This window comes from Neopelma chrysocephalum, unplaced genomic scaffold, assembly GCF_003984885.1.
Source record: "Neopelma chrysocephalum unplaced genomic scaffold, ASM398488v2 Primary Assembly neopelma1_23, whole genome shotgun sequence".
NCBI classification, from domain to species: domain Eukaryota; kingdom Metazoa; phylum Chordata; class Aves; order Passeriformes; family Pipridae; genus Neopelma; species Neopelma chrysocephalum.
In genome coordinates, this window is record NW_020897691.1 from 12,781,619 (window position 1) to 12,805,277 (window position 23,659).

Below are 23,659 nucleotides of genomic sequence, written 5' to 3' on the forward strand. Positions count from 1 at the left end.
TGTCTTTTACTGTGGTTCTCAAACACGTTCCGCATCGCTCAGGATTATACTCAAAGTCCTAGGGGAATGCTGCAAATTCCGAGACCAGGCTCAGATTCTGAGTAGATAAAAGACAAAAGAAAAAGCTGAAGACCTACTCCCCGATGATCCTAAGAGCCCTGCAGCTCTGGTGACGTTTTAGGCAGAACACTTAGAATTACCTTAATTCACGACTGATTGCACTTGATACAATGTTATTTCTTCTAGAACGCTGCCATTACTCCTCTAAAGCAAAAGCAACAGTTACATTGTTCGAAGGGAAGGTCTCTGAGTTGTAACTATTCCCATTATACTACCACTTTTTCATTTTCTAGATTAAGTGGCTATGCTTGTGGGATAGAGAAAAACTTGCCACGGTCTGAAGGAAAAGGTTGATTGTATCTTTTTCCTATATGAAGTTGGCAGAACAACCTTTGAGTGAGCCCTATCTTAGGGCTTTATGTTACTTTGAATTAAAGGTCATCTTTTTGCATGGGTGACTTAGTTGCAAAGTAACTGTTTTGTTTCAATCACGGAGCAAAAAATGTTTTACTGATTAATATATGGTGATACCACGGATCTCTGGGTAGAAGTAAAGAGTAAATGAGAATGTAGTCTCATGGCATGACTTGCTGCAGTCAAAAGCACTAGTACTCCGCTCCTCTGACCTCAGTCCTGTCCTCCATTTTACCCAGCCAGCAGAAAAACGATTCTTTTTCTATCAGTCAGTTTTGCCAGGTTAGCTAGCTAAACCAGCATGGAGGGAAGAGTAAGGTTTGGCAGAGGTTGTGTATTTTTTAGTAGCGGCAAGGCTAGCAAAGTAAGATAAAGCTTCAGGTTAGATAGGCTGAGACCTACTCCTAAATTAGATCACTTTATTTCTAGTTTCTGAATAATGGGTTCTTGGAAACCTGAGACTCACCCTAAAGCTGAAAGATAAAACTTTATAGTTTCTTTTAATTTCCTTTATTCAGTTACTGCTGCATCTGCTATTGCCAATATTGTGAAGAGTTCTCTTGGGCCAGTTGGTCTGGATAAGATGCTGGTGGATGATATAGGGGTAAGTAAACTTCCCTTAAGAAATGTCCGGAGGACTTGTATTGTTGTGTAAAAGTGCTTCCACTTAGTGTGCTTCATAGGCCTGATGTGCACGTGCCTTTGTTTTCCATGGTTCTGAGGGAGGGATAGGAGAACTGGTAAAATTGACTATCCGGTGATGTGTGCTACATCATTTTAGTTTCATTTGTTGTGGGAGTTTATGTGGTACAGTTGTCTCTTTTCTGTATGTAAGTTCTTGTCACCACTTTGAATATATCGTAAGATTCCAAGAAGTGAGTATCACCATTTAAGTCAGGCTCTGGTCTCCACATCAGGAGAAGTAATCAAAAAAACCCAATTCAAATAATCCCATAACGATTTTAAGGCAATATTTTGTATTTTAAAATATTTCAAGCAACTGAAGAAAATGTGCCATTTTACAGGCTGTTGTAATCAAATTGTGTATTAGAGGGTAGTCATTGCACAACTACTAATAAGGTACATGCAAAATATGTGATGAGATTCTGTAACATAAAGGCTTTTCTGATAAAAAAAAAAGTGCAGATTCTGCAATGGTAGCTTTTCTGTTGTTAGAGTGGGACTTCTGGTTAAAAAGAAGCACGAAATTTTTGGTATAAATAGTTGTTTTGTGGATATTTGCAAAGAATAATTAACTTCGGTTTGTATGAATGCTAAGAAACACAACAGTAAAAATGTAATAGAAATTAATGTCATACTTCATTTCTGAAAACTAGGATGTGACCATTACTAATGATGGTGCAACCATTCTGAAACTACTAGAAGTGGAACATCCTGCTGCAAAAGTTCTTTGTGAGCTGGCAGACCTGCAGGACAAAGAAGTTGGTGATGGGACCACCTCAGTGGTACGTAGAAAGTTTTACAGACAGATACATCAAAAGTTAGTGTTTTATTATTATTACAGTGCAGCTTTTCATTTACCTGTTATGAATCTCAATGCAGTGTCAATTAACGACATAGAATTAAGAACCTTGGGGTTGACTGTAAGCAGTTTTTTAAAGTTGGTTGCAGAATGAAAAAAAACAGACTTTGCGTTTTTCTAGAGGTGCTAGTTTCCATATGCAACTGGTGCTCTGGAAGGGAATTTGCTTCTTTCGGTTCCATTATTTATTTTCTCTTTCTTGAAGGTTGATGGTAGATGCTGAATTAAAGTTTTTAATTTTTAACAACTGTGAGAAATTAAAGTGTTGGGACTAGCAAGGATGCTGAGTGTTGAAAACTTGCCTGAGACTTTAGACAGCTTGGTGGGGGGTGGAATCAGGTGGCTTTCACCTGATGTCAGAAACTATTCATAGTTCTAGATTGCAACAGGTAGTTATTTTGCTTATATGGAATATATTTAATGTTTGTATTTCAAACAGGTAATTATTGCTGCAGAACTGCTCAAAAATGCAGATGAGCTGGTGAAACAGAAAATTCATCCTACCTCCATTATTGGTGGATACCGACTTGCTTGCAAGTAAGAAACTAATACAGTTAAAGTTCTGTATTTGTGACTGTATCAATACAGTCTTGGTGCCAAGTGGATATGGTGCTTTGTTGGGGGGGTGTTGGGTTTTTTGTTGGTTTTGGTTTGGGGTTTTTTTACCTGTATTTCTGCAGTCTCATCACTGTCCTAGGAGATTAATTGATTTAATCTCTTTGTTCTTTGAGGTGATATTTAAAAGGACTAAAAACATGTATGTAAGTTTTTTGTCTTTTTGTAGGGATAGTTCTTTACCAGTATTTGTCTTTGTTCTACAGGGAAGCTGTACGCTACATCAATGAAAATCTTGTTATTAACACAGATGAATTGGGCAGGGAGTGCCTAATTAATGCTGCTAAAACATCAATGTCCTCAAAAATTATAGGAGTGTATCCTTTAACTTGATCAAGTAAGTTAAGTGAGAGTTGATTGGAGAGCTTGAGGAGCTAGGCTAGTTTCCTTAGCAGCAGTTTATATGAACAGGGTATAATATTTAAGCTGTTGTTTTTATAGAAGGAACGTGAAAAATGTTTCACAGATAATATTACCTGGCATGGGAAAATGTTTTTAAACTCTTCCAATTTATTTAAATCTGGAATGGCACTGGTAATAGCTTTAACAGCATATTGTTTCCTAACATTTGCATTACTTGTTAGCGAGACTGCAAAAGAGTTGTGTGAATGGAAGAATGTGTTACAGAAGTACCTGGCAGTGAATCTAGAAGAAAGAAACTTGCATTTCATTCCATAGTCACAGAAAACCCAGCATTTTTAGCTTTTGTGAAGACTGAACATAGGATAGGTTTTTTCTTAAAGAATGAAAAGTGCATAAAACACAGACATAACAGTGGCCTGTCACAGTTTTCTTACCAGTCTCTCAGTTTTTATAATTACTCATTCCTTTAAGGCAATAGAAAAGAGAGCTAGCACTTTGCCTTTCTAAAGTTCTGTTTTGGAAACTTAATTTGGGCACTGTTAGTTACGTGTTTGTTTTGTGGGGTTTTTTTAAACATAATACTAGTTTTCTTCTTCAGTCTTAACCTTAACAGCATTTTAGCGATGGTGATTTCTTTGCTAATATGGTGGTGGATGCTGCCCTAGCAGTTAAATACACAGACCAGAAGGGTCAGGCTCGGTATCCAATCAACTCGGTTAATGTTTTGAAGGCCCATGGCCGCAGCCAAAAAGAAAGCATTCTTGTGAACGGTTACGCTCTGAACTGCGTGGTGGGCTCGCAGGGTAAGAACATGGCTCTGTTTCATATATGTTTTGTGTGAACTCAGTCCTCTTAGTCTTTCTGTGTGGCTCTTCTTACTGAGTGCATTAGTGGCAAATCAATTCCAGAATAATTAACCAAGAACACAAAATACTGCACTTCGGCAGTGGTTTTTAAACTAGAGTCTGCCAGCTAGCAGTGATCCACGAAGTGTTGGTATGCTGCTGTAGTTTCCCTAGCTCAGTGTCAGCACAGTAACACTGTGGTCTGATGGAACTTTAACATCTCCCTTGTGAAGAGCCAGTGCCAGGTTTGTGGGGAACTGTTACATTTAGCAGAACTGCAGTGAGGTAACTTAGAGGGTGCAAGACCATAGGTCAGATTTTCGTGGTCATTCACATTTTGGGGATAGGGTATGTAAAAAGGTAACAGGTTACAGGAGCATCTTGATAAGCATTTTTCTGCACTGTGGCAGAACTGGAGGTGGAGAAGCAAACAGTAGAAATATGAAATGTGAAAATCTAGTTTTAATCTCTAATGCTGACTTGATGTTCTGTTAACTTGATTGGTCAAAAACCCTTTTTCTGTCTTGTTTTTCCTTACCAGGTATGACCAAGAGAATAGTTAATGCAAAGATTGCATGCCTTGACTTCAGCCTGCAAAAAGCAAAAATGAAGCTTGGTGTTCAGGTTGTTATCTCAGACCCTGAGAAGCTGGACCAGATAAGGCAGAGGTGTGTGGAAGCTTGAGTAACTGAGGCAGTGGGGTTTCACAGGCTTGATTTGGTCTCTCCAGTTGAGGTGGCTCGATGTAATTTTGTCTGAGTGCAAGAGGTAAAAATATTTTGAATGTTTACATTTCCTAATGTATGAAATGCTAATGGTAGAAGTTTTCGCTTCTGGAGGCAGAACTAGTTTTAAGTCAGTTTTTGAGAAATCCAAGTGTGTTTGTGCAGTGGTCCATTCTTGCAGAACTCTGCATTAAGGTTCCAGGAAATGGGTTGACAGGTAGATGGTAGATTTTTAAATACATTTTTATAACTTTATCTTTGTAGAGAGTCAGATATTACCAAAGAAAGGATCCAGAAGATTTTGGCCACTGGTGCCAATGTTATTCTCACCACTGGAGGTATTGATGATATGTGTCTGAAATACTTTGTTGATGCTGGGGCTATGGCAGTACGAAGAGTTGTAAAAAAGGACCTTAAGCGGATTGCTAAGGCATCTGGAGGTATGTGTACATAAAAATTACTTTTTTTTTTAATGTGTTCTTTAAAGTAAAAGCTGTTGTTGACATATTAGTTGCTAATTTAAAAAATACAGCTTCTTAACATGCAAGGTCAGGATGAGTAAAGCTGAGCCACTTGTTTTTAACTTTACTGTTGCTTTTAAGTGATTTTTATCAAAGTCGATGACTACTGTAAGGGTTGATTGCTGAAGATTTACAGTGGGGGAAGAAAATGACTGCCTTGCACTGTGAAGACTGGCCTCTTGTGGAAATGGGAGCCATAATCTCTATTTATTTAGAAGTCTTCTATTATGCACGCATTCATAAGCCTCTGTTTAGACAGTTAAGTATGTTGTTTAGATAGTTCAAGACGAATGAAGAACTCCTAAATCACTAAATACATGCTTAAAAAAATTCTAGTCCTATACGGATTTTATCTGTCAGTTCTAAAATTTGGAAGAAAACATTTTCATTGTGGTAAAGCATGGGAGCTTGTCCTAGCTGTGGAAAAGTAAGTGCTGTAAAAGCTGAGCAAAAGGAGCAGTATCAGTTATAAACTGTGGAATATTAAATTGTTGCCTGAGAATTAGAAGTGCTGTTTAACTTAAGAAAAACCTACTTACGCAGCTTTTAATTCTGTTTTCAATTTCTGTTTTTCTTTCCATATGTCTGTTCTGGTAAGTTGGCCGAGGATAACGTGCTGGAATTGAATGCTAACTTCACTTTTTTTGTTTGTTAAAGCAACCATATGTTCAACCCTTGCAAACCTTGAAGGTGAGGAGAGTTTTGAGGCATTAATGCTTGGACAGGCAGAAGAGGTGATTCAAGAAAGAATCTGTGATGATGAGCTGATTTTAATCAAGAAGTAAGGATCCTTTTTAAAATGCTCAGTTTTGTGTATATTTTCTAAGCTTGACATAAAATCTCACTTATTTACTTCCATGCTATCTCAGTGGTCTGAGTAGTTATGTGCATGAGAAAGAGTATACAAAGCCAGTACAAATTAGAGGCGAAAGTATCAGTTTTTAAATCTCTTGCTGGGGCTGATCAACAATTTCAATGTACGAGAGTATCAGGTTGGTAGACAGATTTTAGTTAAGTTTTTGTTTATAAACAAATGTTTCTAAACTGGCTTTCCTTTACAGACAGTAAAGGGCAATAGGTATCATCTGAGTAATTTCATATGAATAAAGAGGTGCAAGCTAAGTTTTTCCATTTGTAGTGGAAGACAGTATTTAGTTGTGCTGGTTTCACTGTTGTCTGGTACCTTGTTAGTTCATTTAACTAACAGTGCTTGTTAGTTCATTTAACTAACAGTGCTTGTTAGTTCATTTAACTAACAGTGCTTGTTAGTTCATTTAACTAACAGTGCTTGTTAGTTCATTTAGCAAGAGCATACCTCATTTCTGTACTCTGACTGTGGCACTTGTGGGGCAGCTACATGATCTCTGCCTATACAGTAGTGTTGGTAGTCATTAGCTTACTTGATGGGTGTGCAAAAGAGATCTTTCTTACTATCTAAGTACACTTTCCCGTTTGATGGGAAAATATCTTGTCATCATACTTTGACAGGTAGCTTTCTTTAAAAGACTAAAACTCAAACTAGGTTCTTGCATATTAGAAATCAAAACATTGACTTTCTAAGTTACAGTGTATGTATCCTGCAAGGGTGCACAACAATGTAAAGGGATTTAAGTGTTGAAAGAACGGGGCTCAGCTGAACTTGGCTTTAGAAGAAATATTTTTAGCAAGGAGAGTTTTATATTCTGTTCAACACAGCTGACTTCTGGTTTCTTTTTTCGTCTAGCACAAAGGCTCGTACTTCAGCATCAATTATCTTACGAGGAGCTAATGACTTCATGTGTGATGAAATGGAGCGATCTATACATGATGCTCTCTGTGTTGTCAAAAGGGTTTTGGAATCCAAGTCTGTTGTCCCAGGTGGTGGTGCTGTAGAGGCAGCACTTTCAATATATCTTGAAAATTATGCAACCAGCATGGTAAGCCTTGCACAAAGCAGCAACAGTGTGTGTGTGTTAGACTGGGACAATGAATTTTCAAGCATTTATTTTCATCTATTAGAAGTCATTTCTGTGGGTCACAGAAGATGATGCTTTAAAAGAAGATACAAGTTATTCTTTCTCTGAAAATTGGACTATATGGTTCTTTGACCCAAAAACGTTTTGCATGTGAAAAACCCTACCTATTATTGATGTTCTTGATCATGGCTGTATTTTTTCCTCTCTTGTGGCAGCCAATTGGTTTAAAAACTTTTTTCCTCTTTCTAGGGGTCACGTGAACAACTTGCAATAGCAGAATTTGCAAGATCCCTCTTAGTAATTCCAAATACACTGGCAGTCAACGCCGCTCAGGATGCAACAGATCTTGTTGCCAAGTTGAGAGCATTCCACAATGAGGCTCAAGTTAATCCAGAGCGTAAGAATCTAAAATGGCAAGTATCTGTGTGTTAGAAGGCAAGTAAAAGTGATGTGAGTTGGTGACTTAAAAGGAGAATTGTTCTCCCAGTTTGCTGAACCGTGATTTGCGTGGTAAAAAAAGGGTGTATGTTATCACTGAATTTCTGCCTTTGCCCTTCAGTCCTATGTGTTGCTGTGACACAGTAGTAGTTACACAGCATACTGTACACAGCTTTTTCTACCTCTCCATCTGACAACATATCTTCTTTGCAGGATTGGTCTTGACTTGATCAATGGAAAACCTCGTGATAACAAGCAAGCCGGTGTCTTTGAACCCACCATGGTCAAAACTAAGAGCCTAAAGTTTGCAACAGAAGCTGCAATTACTATTCTTCGAATTGATGATCTTATTAAACTGCACCCTGAGACAAAAGAAGAGAGAGGGTGCTATGAGGATGCAGTTCAGTCTGGAGCACTTGAAGAATAACTTAGGCTTTATTTATGTTTGTTTCACTTACACTTCTCACTCTTACAACTAATATGTTAATAAAACAGGTGGTTGAATGTTGCTGCTATTTTCTTGTGAACAAACTAATTTTTGAAAGCAAGGTTCATCCTTGCACTGAGAACTTAAGTTCTAGTGTGTGTTAACAACCAGTCTAAGGCAGTGATTGAGTGGCAAAAAGTAATGGTGTAAGCTTATTTAATTTTAGGCAAAACAGACAACTGTGAGCTCCATTAGTAGAAGTTTATTAGTAAAATGTTTCAAAGCTAGTTAACATCAGCTGTTCATTCATTCACTTGTGTTCATCGCTCAACGCACATGGCAATTCCCATTCCTCCTCCGATACAGAGAGCAGCAACCCCACGTTTTCCGCCAGTTCGTTCCAGTGCATGTAGAAGAGTTACAAGGATGCGACAACCAGAGGCACCAAGAGGGTGGCCAAGAGCAATAGCTCCCCCTTGGATATTAATCTTGGGGAGGGAAAAAAAAAAAGAAAAGCCAATATAGATGGTAAATCAAGAACATTTAACTAGCTTAGCTGACTTTCAGCAGGAAAGACTTAGCTGGATCTAGCCCTTTGATTACGTGTGACCCTGAAACAACCACCACCACTTCACAGAGAAAGTGAACAGGGGTGCAACAGCTGTTAAACAGTATTTCTTCTGAAAGGACCCCGTCGTTGCCCTCTGAAGATAACTGAGGTGAATTCAGGGATGGCTTTTTGCCATCACTGGAATAACACCGTGGCACAAACCACTTTCAGCAGCAAGTTCAAATTGTGACTAAATTACAAGTATGCTCAAGCAGTTGCCTAGATTTGCATAAAAATCCACTGCAACAAAAGTTGTAATCCCTGCTAGCAAAGCCAGCTGATGGCATAGCAGTGCAAGGAAATGCCTACTGGGCCTCCTGTCCTATTTGCTTACAGCAAAGTGATTGCAAAAGGGCCATGCTCACCAATACAGTCCAGATGCACAGAATGGAACAAGTTTGAATTACAGAAGGCAAACTAATTCCAGCCTACAAATATATTAATTACCTTTTCTGGATTTACTTTCAATTCTTTTGCTATTGCAACAGATAGTGATGCAAAGGCTTCATTAATTTCAAACAGGTCAACTTGTTCTAGAGTCCAGCTGGCTTTGTCAATCTGAAAAAAACAGCACAAGTAGGAGCTTATTATCTTTTAGTTTTTTTAGCATCAGAGGAAGATTTTAATAAGATTTAAATTGGGTAATTTAAAGCTACCACTTCTAAAAAGTTAAAGGAAAACAATTTTTTTATAGCCAGGGCTGACAACAGAATTCTTAAAGACAGACAAAATTTCAGTGTCAGCAGCAGTTGGTACAATGTGCTGTAACGTGCTGGCTGCTCATAAAAGTCCTGACTAATTTTACACACATAGTGGTGGTGGGGCAATTGTGGGGAATCAAACTGTTCATGGTGCCCTTACTAGAACAAGTACTAGACTGAAAAGTAGGCTTTAACAGAATAAAAGCAAATTTTTCAGGACATAGTCTGACTATCATTACAGAGATTCCCTACTGAGTAAAGACTTCTATACAGGAAATAGTGAGGTGTCGACCATTAGCATCATGTGTAATTTGTACAGTCCTGCCTTTAAGTCACAAGTTTCCATTTGAAGGAAGCTCTTCACAGGCAAGTATTTTGGACGATGGTTTGGCTCATGTTTTCACTTGAGAAACTTGTGATGCAATTGCCTACTCTGGTACAGGCTTGGACATGTTTCAAGTGTGTACATTTTTACTTCCACTTTGTTTCTAACAGCAGTACTTTCTCAGCAGAATCATCTGCAGCAATGATGTTTTACAACCTAGGCTAGCCAGATGGGTACACCTCCAAGGCTACAGGCAAGGAGGAGGGCCTCTTTCTACGAAAGACAGTATGGAAACTGTTCTCCTTCTAGGAGAGGGTTAAAATACAGTATGTCATAAAACTAAAATGTATAACCTAGTCATTCTCTCACTATGTAGTGCTACGGTAAAAATCTGAAGAGGTGAACAGATAATATATGAAGGATGTGAAGTATTTGATAACACGCATTACAAAGTTTACATTAAGAAGCAGTGTGCCCTTTTTCAGAGTACCTACGCAATTATAGGTACTGTTAAATACAGCTTGTCTGTACTACAATTTAAACTAAAATTATTGTATATGCATTTACAGCATTTTTGATTTAAAAGAACACTTTGAGATCTGGTAAGAAAAAGCTTCTGCATTACAGTTCTGAATGTCTTTTCAAAAGCCACAGAGCTTGGGTGAGTTCAAGTTAGCCTTCCCTGTTGCCAGGACATTTCAGAGATGAACAAAATAAGGCCTTTACGCAATATTAAAAAAACTAAGCAGGAATGCTGAAGCAAATCTGTTCTTAGTTGTACAAGAGTTCTTTTCATGCTCAATTTCATAGTGCAGTTTTAACAAGTAATCAGCTGGGGTTGCCATGGGCTACGTCTTTATTAGCAAGCAGCGTGGTACCATCAGGGCTGCTCACTGGGGTGTTAAATATGAGAACCTTGTCCTGTGGACTGAACCCTGAGCACATCAGTGGGTGCAGCAATGGTCCGAGCACATTAGATGTGGTTTTGGAGTACACATTGTTCCGTTTGACCTGAAAGGAATCCAGTTTGTATGCTCCAACCTTTTCGCAGGACAAACTGAAACACAAAGGGCACCATCCCATTGCAGATGCACTTACTGGCTCTTCTCAGTGTTGTGCTGTCGCAAATACAATCAGGCAATGATCTGAAAATTAACCTGGTCAGACACATTATCAGAACCATACTGTGGCAGGACTGAATCATCACTAGGTTAGTACACACACCTCTGAAATTTGACCTTTAGCCTCCAAGGTTGTCTAGGTGCCCTTCCACAAACCTGACTAGTTTATGCTCTAAACTCCATTCCGACACCTATACATTTGGGGTTTTTTCCAACAAGTAGGCACTAGCCTGGTGGCACTAGCAATCTTCATCTTACATACTCTCCGCTATTTTGAGTCTTGTGAAAACAAGTTAGTTTATTTTTTTCTACTAAGTTTTCCTCAGAACATAGAAAAACCAAGGCATGGCCAGAAAATGAAAAGCAATTACAAACAAGAGTTTTAACATAACAGTTAGACAGATTATTACTTACAGCTTTCCTTATTGCTGAAATGGGCCCTACTCCCATTATAGATGGATCTATGCCTGTCTGAGCCCAAGATACAATCCGAGCCAAAGGCATAAGACCTCTCCTAGCAGCTTCCGATTTCTTCATTAGAAGTACAGCTGCAGCTCCATCATTTAGACCTGTGGAATGACAAATAACTTGTATGTATTTGTTGGGCTTTTACTGTACCAGTTTTTCCTGCTTGCATAAGTTCACAATCTAGACAAAACAAAAATCACAAATATTTTATTGATTTAGGTCAGTACTGTTCAGATCAGCCAAGTCTGACCTCTGCCACAAACACTTAAAAGGGCACTTTTAATTACTGCTGGAAATGTGACACGTTTGTGATTCTATTTGGAAAGCAGCAGGTGGAATAACTGACAATCTGAAAAAGAAGTACCTCAGATTTCTTAGGTAGACTTTGGAAGAGGACAAGGGAAGAAGTTTCAAAGCCGCCTGTGGCAGTCTCACACAAGTAACATATTCAAACATGAATCATTCAGCTTTCCATTGTCCAGACCTGCAGTATCAGAAACCCCTAGACAGCTGCTTTTAAAAAAAAAGGATGTAGTTTCTATTCATTTCAGTCTATCAAATACTGATTTTAATCTTCAAAATCTTGTATTGTTTCATAGAAAACAAGCAAACAAAAGACAACTCATTCTGTAAAGAAATCCTCCAGCACATCTAAAATTGAGTTCTACTTATGTTGTCAAACACATTGCCATTTCCTGCAAAATACATTCAGCAGTACCCACAAGGCAGCCAAACCCCTCGTAGAGACCCTGCCTTGAGCCACAGGCAGCTATTGTTCTTTTCCATTTCATTTTAGCCAGATGGACCAACCTGAAGCATTAGCTGCTGTTACTGTCCCAGTTCCATCTGTCAGGAAACAGGGCTTTAACTTTGCCATTGTTTCCAAGTTGCTCCCATGTCGAGGGTGTTCATCTGTTTTAACTTCTATAGGACCTGCAAAACAGAGCGTTATGCCCTCACAGGAGGGTCTAATCACACATCTCAAGCAGAAAGCCAGCACAAATAAAAAGCTGAGTGGAAATATACACCATATTCCTTTTAACCAATGATGCCTTAAGCCCATAATGATTTTCTTATTTTTCTACCTTACAAGTTTTATAGGTAATAGAAGTAGATTTTAGAAATAAACCCCTTTCTCCCTCCTCCCCATAGTACCCTTTAGTTTATACATTCCTCAATCCTTTCACCCCATTCCATACCCCCCCTATCACCCTACCCCCATATCTAGTAGAAAATGTTTAGTCTTTTAGTCAAGGCAGGCCTGTCTTGTTTGGAGAACGCTTGTATCTTGGCCTAAACCGCAAGACAGAGTCAAAGAACTGGGTCACTCTGCTCTTTGTACCCTGAAGAAGAAGAAGAATGATGAAGAGAGGGTCCCAAAAAGCACCCCAGACCCAATTCCAAGAGGCGGGCCAGGGGGTGGACCAGGCCAAAAGTTAGAGGATGGACACACCTGGGATTGGCCAAATATTACTATAAATGTAACATCTCGGGCACAGCCCGGGGTGCGCGCGCCGTGTAACATCTCTATTGCCTTGGCATAATTAAACCCTTTCTTATCTCACCCCAGCTTTCGGCTCCTGAGTTTTTTTGCAGCACCAGCTGAGCTGGCATCACCAACAAGCCATTCTTATGTCAGAGCCCAGCTCAGTCCAGTTTAACAAATTGCTGTAACCCTCCAGCTCCTTGTAGCAGGGCAGACAGCTCAGGTTTCCTCAAGACAAACACTAACAACTGAAACACTGGCTAGTTGTATAGAAGTCAATCTTGTTCTCACTGTTCCTAACCCAATAGCTTCTCTTCTGGCAGAAGGCTATATTTCAAATGATACTTGTAGTAATCTTTTTACAAAGAGCAGCCAAGTGTCATTAAACATTATTATCTAAACTGGTGTCACAAAAGCCCTTCATTGGTTTATAACTGGCCTAAAGCCAGGATCTAGTCAATGTAAATGTTGAACAACTTTTTGGAAAATTCAGTTTTTACATCTACCTCACAAGGTGCTGGGGAATTCCCCTACTCTAGAAACAGACTTCTGGCTCCAGCATCATAATGGGCCTGTTTATATCCCTAAACAGAAGCACACCTAAATAGAAGCACACCTAATATAAGTAACTTCACCAAGTTAATTATTGCCATAGTGTATTGTACTAGGTGGGCAACGTCTGCCAGATTAACAAGACTATTTTTAAGTTTGGTGCAGCAGGAGCCTTAAGAAAATGAAAAATACTGATTTTGGTACCATATCCCAGCCTATGTTAAGTCAGTGATTTGTCTAGGTAGTAGTCATGGCTAGGCTTCACAAACGAAGATTTGGGAAGGGCTCTACGCGCATTTGTTACAAGCGTGCTGGTGGCTAAAGGGGCCAATACAAGATAGGCGAGACTGGTTGCAAAAGGCACAGCAGAAGGACTCCTTAGGTGGTATATTCTGCAAGACACAGTTCTTTCTGCGTTGTCTTTTCTCCTCAAGAGTGATCCTGCGTGCGTTCTTAAAGGAAGCAGCAGCGTTATAGATGGTGTGTCTCCAGACCTCCCGATTGGAGGCCAGAGTAGACCAGTTATGCTGATCAATATGGCCAAGGCTGTTGTTTCAGGGAGTCCTTGTATCTTCTCTTCGGGACTCCTCTCATGCGGCAGCCGGTGCCAAGTTCACCATAAAGCAAGATCTCGGGGAGGCGGTGGTCCTTCATCCTTGAGACATGCCCTGCCCAGCGCAGCTGTGTTCTCAGCAACATGGCCTCAATACTTGTGACTGCTGCTTGTTCTAGAACAGACATATTAGTCACATAATCTGACCAGTGGATGTTCAGGATTGTATGGAGGCAGCGTTGATGGAAGTGTTCTAGGAGTCGCAGGTGGTGGCAGTAGATGACCCATGATTCGGATCCATATAAAGAGTGACCCTGACCTATGATAATTTGTATTGCTTCTCTCTTATTCAAAAATTATCCACTGAAAGCTGAAAACAGGCTACATACTTACAAAAAGGCTGTGTAAGTGGGAAATCTTTAATTGATTATAGGAGACATAGTAGAAAACAGATTTTTCTTTGAAATCACCTCTCATTATCCATTCACACCTACCTTTTTTAGAAGGTACAAGAACAGAAACTATTTCTTTCATAAAATAGCCAGCTTTCTGTGCTGCCTCTGCCCTGTTTTGTGATTGTACAGCAAGTTGGTCTTGTTCCTCTCTGCTGACTTGCCACTGTTTGGCCACATTTTCAGCTGAAATAGGGACAAAGTGCAAACTGCCATCAGGAAATGCTAAAATTTTAAGTTGTAAAATTGTAAGCACAAATGTAGTCATTAATGTTTGCTCTAGCAAGCAGCTGAGCTTGTTGAACAGTTTCCATTCTGACTTCCTCATTTTGTTTGTTCATGATGCTCATATTTTCTGTTGAGAGTGAAAATTTCTGTGTGGGATCTCCCAGATGTTATATCAAAATAAATACAAATGCAAACAAGCTTTTCTAGTTTATTTCTTCCCTGGACTATTAAGATCCGATCTTTCTACAGCTGCTTCAGAAGAGGGAACAGTTCTGAAGTTACTCTGTTTCCTAAGCAGGGTCTGAAAAAGTAGTTGGCTGACTATCCATTCAGGGTGCAATAACCTGAAGTTGTAGAACCATGGGTACCCACAGGACACTACGTAATTCCCCCTAACTGTAAATCTGTGCTGCTAAGTGCTCCAGTTACATACAGGGATCATTTTGTTTATTTTTTTTTTTCTGAGATTAAATTTCTCAGATGTGGAGGAGATGCAGAGAGTTTAGCCCAGGCAGGAAAAAAACCCCAAAACAGTAGCTTTACAAACAAAATGGAAGATGCCTTCAATGTCTTTCAGTATAATGGATTTTTTTCTTTTTCATGACTACAACTTAAGGACAGCTTGTAACACCTTATTTGTAACTTCAGGTTTCTGAAATTTCTCATCAGTGAATTCTTTTTCCCTCCCCAGTTAAGCCTTTCCTTTTCTGGACTGTCATTACTTACCTGTTATACCCATATGATATTGATAAAAAGCATCTGTAAGGCCATCGAGGATTATAGTGTCTTGCAAGGAAGCCTCTCCCATTTTCACCCCAGCTCGCATGTGAACAACGTGAGGAGCCTGCAAGAGGGTATTTCAAAAGGAGTCAGATGGTTTACATCTCTAGCGCACAATACAGCCAGACCACTGAAGAGACAGACTCCTGCCTTGCTAGTAGCTACCCCAAATCCCAGTAGTCTTCCCAGCTGTCTGCTCTGCCTCTCCCTCCAAAGCCTGCCAGCTGGCATGTTGTTTGGCCTGTGCACTCCTCCAGCAACAGATCATGGAGCAGCATTTCCTCTCCAGACTGAATCAATCGTCCCTGGGGCCACAAGGCCATGGGTCTCCCATCCTACCAGTCTGCTCCAGAGTGCCAACATCAGTCTCAGCACAGGCAGCTGAGCTCCAGCAGAAGAGGCCATCCCTTTCTTGGGCATCAGACCACCAGCCCAGGACCATTCCTGAATACAGCCTTGGGATGGACACCTTGAAATAAAACTGCTTTGCTTCCTTTCCAAGCTCAAATTGCTTGATGAACAATAACATTTTCAGTTATTCCTTCTTTGGGCTTCTTGCAACACAAAAAAACTGTCTATTGCCAGTTGTCACAGGCAAATCATTCAGAACAACAGGGCTAGGTGGAAATGAAAATGGAATTTGAAGTGCAGTATGTGTTTGCATGGCACCTTTTCAGTAGCTACCATATGAGGCCTTTTTCTTTTTTTATTTTTTAAAGCACACAACTGAAGTCAATTGTTGCATGTATAAATTCATTCGCAAGCAGAGAAATCACAGCTACTCTTTTGATCTGTCTCCCAAATATCTGCCTACAAACACAGGGTTTCAACATAACTTAATGCTGTTTGCTCCCAGTAAGCCGGACCAATGTGAGTGCAATCCTTTGCTTTACCTTGCTCATACTTTCCATGCCTCCTGCAACCACGACGCTGGATTCTCCCATCAGTATGGACTGAGCAGCCAGACATACCGCTTTCAAGCCTGACCCACAGATCATCTGGCAGCTCCAGGCAGGCACAGAGTAGGGGATTCCTGCAGCAACACTCGCCTGCCGGACAGGGTTCTGGCCAGCACCTGTGGGAACAGGCAGCATTTTATCTTTGTCCTTAAAAAACAAATGTTGGCCTTGTCACTTTTCACAACAGTACCCCAATTCCACCAAAATTTAGAGCTTGCTCCTACTTTCAGTTGGTAGATAGAGAAGTTCCCAGCAGTAATCTGTAAACAGGAACCTCTCTCATTTACACTGTTGATCAATAAATGCCTGTAAGATCAGGGATTTGCTACAGCTAGTTTTATATCTGCCACTCTGCTTTTGATGGCAGGTCAGATGAAACACCCACTTCAGATTAGCACTAGCCCACTGCATGTCTGTAAGATGATAGCTCATTTAAACTGCTACTTGCTGAAGAGTTTTTCTTTTGACATCTGTACATCACCAGCAGTCAACTTTCTCTAAAAGTTCACATGGAAACCAAAAGCACAGTTATACAAGAACAGTTTCTGAAAGTTTCCAGTCTTTGTTGTAATCCCGACGGATATAATAGGAGTGCTATATTCAAAGGAAAGAGTCTTCATCTGCATCTCCCCAGGCCAAAGTAATGTCGGCTCTTTATACGCAAAAAAATGGTTAAGCAGAGCACATCACTCAGCGTGCTAAAAATATACAGAAATCTAGTTCAGCTTTAAGTAAGACGAAAATACTTATTTCTATTATTTTCTTCCTCCATCTTTAAAACAGAAACCTGTTCTATGACTCTGCTGATCAAACATGACCCTGGAAAAAGCAGGAACCTGTTCGAAACAAACAATTCCCTATCACCTACATTTTCATTAAATCAACATATTTGTCTCCAAGCAAGTGGCATTACAGATCTTGCAGGTCGATCTTGCAGATAAGCACAAATGCAGGCTTGGCTCTTAAAATTTCAGTTATCATTACTTAGGATGTTAAATTTAGGAGCAGAGATTACCAAGGTGAGAGAAGGGATGCTGTAACAAAGAAAATAAACTGACATTCACACATACACTGTTACCTGCTTTGGGGATTTAAAAACACCCCAAACTATCCTACACCACATCCTTTCCAAAATCCCAGCAATGGGTTCGGTCACCCAGAGCACACGGAGAAGTGACCACGCTGCCGCTCAAGCGCTTTAATAAGGAACCGCGTGTTTCTAATGGCAAGGGATAACGTCCTGGAAGATGAAACCTGAGCTGTTTCACTGTGGCAATCACGGAGAGATGCGGCCGTGGAGAGAGAGTACCTGCGGTGAGGACCTGCCCCAGGATCACCTCCGACACCTCCTCGGGGGCCAGCCCGGCCCGCCGCAGCACCTCCTTGATGACGGTGGCGCCCAGCTCGTGCGCGGGGAGCGCCGAAAGCCCACCGTTGAAGGCTCCTGGGAGAGAGGACACAGAGGGAGAGCGATCAGCACACGAACATCCGCCCAGCCCTGAGGGAAGCATCTGCCACCCGGTCCCGGCGGGGCACCCGGCGCTGCCTCTCACCCACGGCAGTCCTGGCGGCGGACACGAAGACGACGGGGTCCGTGCTCATGGCGGCGGGGGCGGCGGAGCGGAGCGGGAACAGGACGGGCGAGTGCTGCAGCGGGAGCAATAGCTGGAACAGCAGCCAAGGCTGGAGCGAAAGCGGAGTCGGCGCCGGGCCCGCCCCTCGCCTGCCGCCGGGAGGGGCGGGAGGAAGGAGCCGGCGACGGGGATTCGTGGCCGGCCACCTGAGGAGAGCGCGGGGGCCGGCCGGGCGGTGGCGCGGCTGGACCGCCCCCTGGGGCGATAGGGCGAGGGCGGCCTTACCCGGCTCTTTCCAAGCTCTTTCTCAGCTCCTTCACGGGCGGGGGCGAGGAGAGCAGCGGCTCCGCCGGCCAGGCCGGGCCCGCTGCTGAGGGTCGGTCACTTCCCTGTGGTCCCCCCCGCGCACAGAGCCGGTGCCTGCTCCGCGCCCGCTGACGGCGTCGTCTACTTCTCTATAACATAAAGCATGCGGATCAAATGCTCTGCTGTCACATTGAGGCTTTAAGGACTGTTTGTTTATTTCATGACGGCATTTCACGGGATCTGTATGAACAGGAAGAAGGAATAATGATTTGAATTAAACTGTACAAAACTACCTATCGCTGGTTTGATCTGCTCAGCACCTGATGCCCAGAGATTACCAACACCCAACTCGGCCTTCTCGGCCTTTTCTTTTTTTTTTTTTTGTTTCCTAAATTTAACAGAGGCCTAACATATATATGAGAGAGAGATATATATATATATATTAGCATAAACAGTGCTTCGCCGCTGGCCCAAAAGCTGTTGCTGTCTGCCCTGCTCAAAGAGGCAAGCAGAAAGCTGCTCCCAGGCTGCCTACATGGGAGGTGAGTGCTGCAAAGGCAAAGCCGAGTTAGCCGAGGAGGACGCGGCGCTGGCCGCAGGAGGTCCTGGCATCCAGGGAGCTGGAAGGAGAGGAGGCGGCTGCAGCAGTGGCTGCAACCCTCAGCAGGACGGTCAGGCAGGAATGTCTCTCTGCTGGGAAATGTGTGTGGGAAGCCTAGAGATCCTTTTAGATATTTGGGTCTTACTGAAGAATAAGGTCAAAGGAGAGAACCATGTGTCATAAGATTTCTTCCGTTACTTTGGTATTTCCAACTTTTAGCAAGAGAAGAATCCTCTTAGATATCTTTAGAAAGGAAATCTCTGGAAAATCCTGTGGGCAGCCAAATATTTAGGTGGACTGATCTGCCAGTCTCTTAAGGATTCATTGGCAACAGGCATGCACCACTGGTTTTCTTTAATGATGCTGTGCGCTCAGAGGGGCTGATAACACTGACTAAAACCTCAGATTAAATCTGGATGAGAAAAATATGGGGTTTGTCTTTTCAAAAGGCTCATCGGTAAGCAATTTGTAGATCTAACATAGAAGCAAAACTCAGGAATATATGATTTTAAGCAATCCAGAGTGATTATTTTAGAAAAATATTGTATGGTTCTGGAACAACCCTTTATGACTGAATGTCATATGACTGCACATTTTCAAAATTCAGTAGAGAGTGAGTAATATAGACGTATGAGGGCAGGACACATACCAATATGTCATTCTTAATGCAACATTGACTGATTACAACTTAAAGTTTTCAATGCAAATACAAAATCAATAACATGAGATGAGCTCAGATTAACACTAAATGTTAGCAGGTGTTCAAAGTCCACAACCGACAATACACCTGAAGTAAGCCTGACAGACAGGATTCTCCTGTATTTGAAACTTTACAAATATCACCATAAATACTGAATTGAACAAAATGCGAGGCTTCAGCCCTTTCCCTCCCCATGCTTCACTAACACACAGAAAAAGTTCGAATGCGAAGCAGTCCTAGGGACTTCAGGCGAGCTCACCCCAGCAAGCTGACCTGCTGCACCTTTGCTCTCAGCCCTAAATAGAACTGTTTTGTAAATCAAGACTAATGACGAACCAGCCTGCGATGTTGGGCCACCCTGAAACGACAGAGATGAATTTTATCTTGGTATGTTTATCAGATCTGCAGTATCCTATTTACCTCTGCTTGGATGGTGTCCAGGATTGAGATCCAAATGGATAAAAGGGGCATGTAACAGAACAAAATAACGTAGCAATTGCACAAGGGCAAATAATTATGAAACATGTATGGTACAGATCAAAGTTAAGTTATTTAAATGCAGAAAAAAACCCTAGTAAATGTGACTAGGCAGCTGTGCTTTTAAATTCAGTGTAGTTAATGAGCAGCATAATACACAACAGCAAACTACTGCCCTATGCTGGTACATTTTGACATTTCTTGGAAAATAGCTCTGTGAAATTAACTAAGTCAGTATAATCAGGACATCAGTTCTGAACAGAATGCGTACCTGCTATCAGTAAAAGAGTAAGGCTACATTGCATAAAGTTTATTTATTACATTGCTGTGAACACAATGAAATGGACTTGTTCCTTCTTGGAAATATCAGAGTGCAAATATTTTGGCATTTTTATTTGGTAATGGTGGCTCAGTTTTATTAGAAATAGGCTAAAATTTGGAGGATTTTGGTGTTCACAGATTTACTCTTCTGCTAAATAATTTTTTTCTAAATTTGACCTTTACAAAGAGCAATGTTGTTACTAAAATGTGAAACCCTTGCTTTTTACCATAAATCTGACACTCTGTTGGTGAATATTTACAAAAACAGTTTTGTTGGGGATGTACCTTTTATAGGCAAAAATATAAGAACAATTACTTTAAATTAATAAATCTTGATATAATTCTTTAATTTTTAAAAAAATTAATTTTACCACTTTCCTGTAACAGCAAATTCTCTAGTCTTTAAAATCTTATACACAAATAGTGGTACTAATATCTGTTTAGGGCACTCAGGCTTGCTGGACACCTTTAGTACCTTAAGGCTTTTCCTCATGTCTAGAAAGACAATTCATTCTTTTTCTACGTTTTCTTAGCAGTGGACTGACATTCAGTTTTCTATGGGTAGGTTCAGCATATAAGGCATGTCTCAAAGAACACACTGTTTTCCCATTGAGGATGAGATCTACATTTTCTAAAATCTCCAACCCTATTGACTCTGTCCTTGGAAATCAAGTTCCTGATAGGCAGAAAAATGTTCTTCGCTGTGTTAAGAGCAATCTGTGTTTTCCTTGAATCTATTTTTGTCAGGGAATGCTCATAATCTAATCTATGTTTAATTAAAAAATGCTGGTTTTCCCTCAGACAGGAAAACATTTACACTATTAAAAATATCTGGGCCTTTCTATGGTTTTAAAAAAAAGTATAGCAAACCCCTGGGTTTATATCCTTAGCAACTATACGCACACCTGTACTCCAAATATAAGCTGCAGTATTTATCAAGCATCCTCAAAAATGAGTCATAATTTGTTTGTAATTGAATTTGGATTGATTATCAGTCAGGGGATGTCTTCAGGAGAGGCTCTGGAGTTCACTCACTGGTGTGGTCAGACCTTAACATGAATAAAACTTCTGACCACTATGTGGCACACACCAATTCACAGGTGTATGGGAGCATCACAAGTGCTGTAATCTGGGAAACAAGAGTTGCAAGTCAAATTGAGTCTAAGTAGCTGTACATTATCATAGTGCTGATTTTATATGTTTTCCTGGGGTCTTTTATATATATATTCATGCACAAACACACACATACATATAAATTGGTAAAACATACTGGTAATTAAAAAAGAAATCCTTCTAAGAGGTTTCTGAAGAAGTTTAGTTACTTCTTGATATAAATATGTAAGAAAAATATGTGATAATTCCACTGAGATCCTTAAAAGCATATTATCAGGGGACATAAAGACAGCATTAAGCCTGCAGCCTAGTATTCAGGAAGCTTGTCTAAGAGAGGGAGAGTTCACCAATGTCAAATTCGGGCTTTATGCTGCCCAGATCTTTACCTGCCCAAAGAACCTGTCTTTATCACTTTCTTCTCAGTGCAGCAAATGTACATTTTATCTTTCCCCTGCACCTGTCAGCTATAGCAACCTTTTCCAGTGTGCCCAAGAGCTCATTCTCTGCTCCAGCAGATGCACTGTGGTTTTGTCTTGCTCCATCTTCTGTCCTTCCAAGTCAAGGACAGCCTCTGCAAGAACCGACTGGCCATTTTTTAGTTCCTGATATTTCAAGGTGTTTTAAAATGCCGAGAAATGTATGTACAGCACTCCAAACAGTTTTTTTAATTTTGAAAAATGCTTTATCTTCCTTTTACCCCAATTCTTAGCTTTCCTGACCTGCAGACAAATTTTTTGTGAGTGTTTTACACTAGGAGCCTGCCTTTTCCTTGCCATGGCATGTCACTCACCCCTGCCCATGGTGTGGGAATGGCCCATGTGTTCCCACGGGGGGTTTGGGGTCACTGCCCTCTTGGGGCCCCACATTGCTACCCCTGCGGTCACCACTGGGGCCTCAGGAGTAGCCCACACAGAGACATGGTGGAATGCAGACAGAAAAATGAGCCAAAAAAAAGAAGGGACAAACAGCATCCTTCTTAACTGAGAAGTGTTGTGGTGTTTGTGTTGTTACAACTGGCTTCCGTCTGAAACCAAAGCATAAAAAAGAAACCCAGAACCAGGCAGGTGAAACCAAAGAAACCCAGAGCCAGGCAGGTGAAACCAAGGAGGAGCCATCCAGTTAATGTAATTAAGTTAACAAGCAACATACTGTCATTAGAGGAACTTAAAACTGTGCTAGCTGTCCTGCCCACTCATTCGTAATCTGGTTCTTATTCTATCTTATCATTATAGGTGAATGAATATATGAAGTTTGCTTTTGTGTTGGTGCTTGGATAGATCATGACATGCCCTCTCATCTGGGGACTGATGATACTGTTGGTAGTTACGCTACCACCTATTACTTGAAAACTTGACTAATTAGAGGACTGGGCAATCACCAACCATAGGAAATTTAACAAGGGTAAGTGCCGAATTCTGGGATGGGGCAACCCTGGATGTTCATACAGACTGGGGAATGAGATGCTGGAAAGCAGTGCTGTGGAAAGAGCCCTGGAGGTCCTGGTCTATGGCAAGTTGAATATGAGTCAGCAGTGCCCTGGCAGCCAGGAAGGCCAACTGTGTCCTGGGGGACATCACACAAAGCATCAGCCTTACCTTGAATATCGTGTGCAGTTTTGGGCACCACAATGTAAGAAAGATATTAAGCTACTAGAGAGTGTCCAAAGGAGGGCAACAAAGATGGTGAAGGGCCTCGAGGCCTTCAGGGGAAGCTATATGAGGAGCGGCTGAGGTCACTTGGTCTGTTGAGCCTGGAGGAGACTGAGGGGAGAATTCATTGCAGTCTACAGCTTCCTTGTAAGGGGAAGAGGAGGGGCAGGCACTGATCCAGTGCTGTATCTGTGGTGACCAGTGACAGAACCTGAGGGAATGGTCTGAAGTTGTATCAAGGGAGGTTTAGGTTGGATATTAGAAAAAGGTTCTTCACCCAGAGGGTGGTTGGGTGCTGGAAGAGGCTCTCCAAGGAAGTGGTCACAGCACCCAGCCTGACAGCGTTAAAGAAGCGTTTGAACAGCACATGGTGTGACTCTCAGGGATGGTCCTGTGCAGGGCTAAGGGCTGGATTCTATGATCCTTGTGGGTCCCTTCCAACTCAGCATATTCTGTGATTCTGTGAAAAGCAAAGTTACTCCAGTTACCATGCTGTAAACACAACCCAATGTGGGTATCAACATGTTTGTTCCAGTAGCACTAAAAAGTCCCAGGTTAGTTCTCACTATGTTATGGGATGTGCAAACAGAACAAAAGAGTATTTCAGTTAAATGTTCTTTTCCCAAAGGTATCAGAGGACTGGTTACCAAATTGCTGCTCTTATTTTCCTAAACAAAAATTATAGGTGTAGCCTGATAATACATGTATTAATTTGAAGACACAGAAGGAAGGCAGTCCAGAATATGAAGCTCTGCAGGCTGATTCCACTTATTTCTA

General features: G+C 41.2%; 2 protein-coding genes and 1 non-coding gene across 3 annotated transcripts in view; 2 read left to right on the forward strand and 1 right to left on the reverse strand.

Moving 5' to 3' along the window:
• Positions 1 to 7,994, forward strand: part of TCP1 (t-complex 1) — an 8,935-nt gene extending 941 nt beyond the window's left edge. The window contains exons 3-13 of the mRNA XM_027683455.1: positions 993 to 1,078; positions 1,812 to 1,940; positions 2,457 to 2,554; positions 2,839 to 2,949; positions 3,617 to 3,798; positions 4,382 to 4,508; positions 4,830 to 5,005; positions 5,744 to 5,867; positions 6,810 to 7,002; positions 7,291 to 7,454; positions 7,693 to 7,994. Coding sequence (XP_027539256.1) covers positions 993 to 1,078; positions 1,812 to 1,940; positions 2,457 to 2,554; positions 2,839 to 2,949; positions 3,617 to 3,798; positions 4,382 to 4,508; positions 4,830 to 5,005; positions 5,744 to 5,867; positions 6,810 to 7,002; positions 7,291 to 7,454; positions 7,693 to 7,906 — 1,604 coding nt within the window. The 3' untranslated portion in view covers positions 7,907 to 7,994. The remainder of the gene's footprint in view (positions 1 to 992; positions 1,079 to 1,811; positions 1,941 to 2,456; positions 2,555 to 2,838; positions 2,950 to 3,616; positions 3,799 to 4,381; positions 4,509 to 4,829; positions 5,006 to 5,743; positions 5,868 to 6,809; positions 7,003 to 7,290; positions 7,455 to 7,692) is intronic.
• On the forward strand, positions 320 to 455 carry LOC113972818. The gene has a single exon (XR_003536021.1). It is a non-coding gene; the product is annotated as a small nucleolar RNA SNORA29 (small nucleolar RNA).
• A 159-nt stretch (positions 7,995 to 8,153) lies between the features above and the next one.
• On the reverse strand, positions 8,154 to 17,855 carry ACAT2 (acetyl-CoA acetyltransferase 2). Its single transcript, XM_027687174.1, has 9 exons — positions 17,695 to 17,855; positions 17,451 to 17,585; positions 16,076 to 16,257; positions 15,129 to 15,246; positions 14,217 to 14,360; positions 11,942 to 12,064; positions 11,078 to 11,232; positions 8,964 to 9,074; positions 8,154 to 8,394 (listed from the first exon to the last, which is right to left on the reverse strand). The coding sequence occupies exons 1-9, from the start codon at positions 17,741 to 17,743 to the stop codon at positions 8,227 to 8,229; spliced, it is 1,185 nt and encodes a 394-aa protein (XP_027542975.1). The 5' UTR covers positions 17,744 to 17,855; the 3' UTR covers positions 8,154 to 8,226.
• Positions 17,856 to 23,659: the final 5,804 nt, after the last annotated feature.

Coding starts and splice junctions, on each gene's coding strand:
- ACAT2 (XM_027687174.1), bottom strand. CDS start 17,743: ATGAGCACGGACCCCGTCGTCTTCGTGTCCGCCGCCAGGACTGCCGTG. Junction 14,361..15,128: donor ATATCATATGGGTATAACAG/GTAAGTAATGAC, acceptor TCCCTATTTCAG/CTGAAAATGTGGCCAAACAG. Junction 9,075..11,077: donor TTTCAGCAATAAGGAAAGCT/GTAAGTAATAAT, acceptor TGTTTTTTTCAG/ATTGACAAAGCCAGCTGGAC.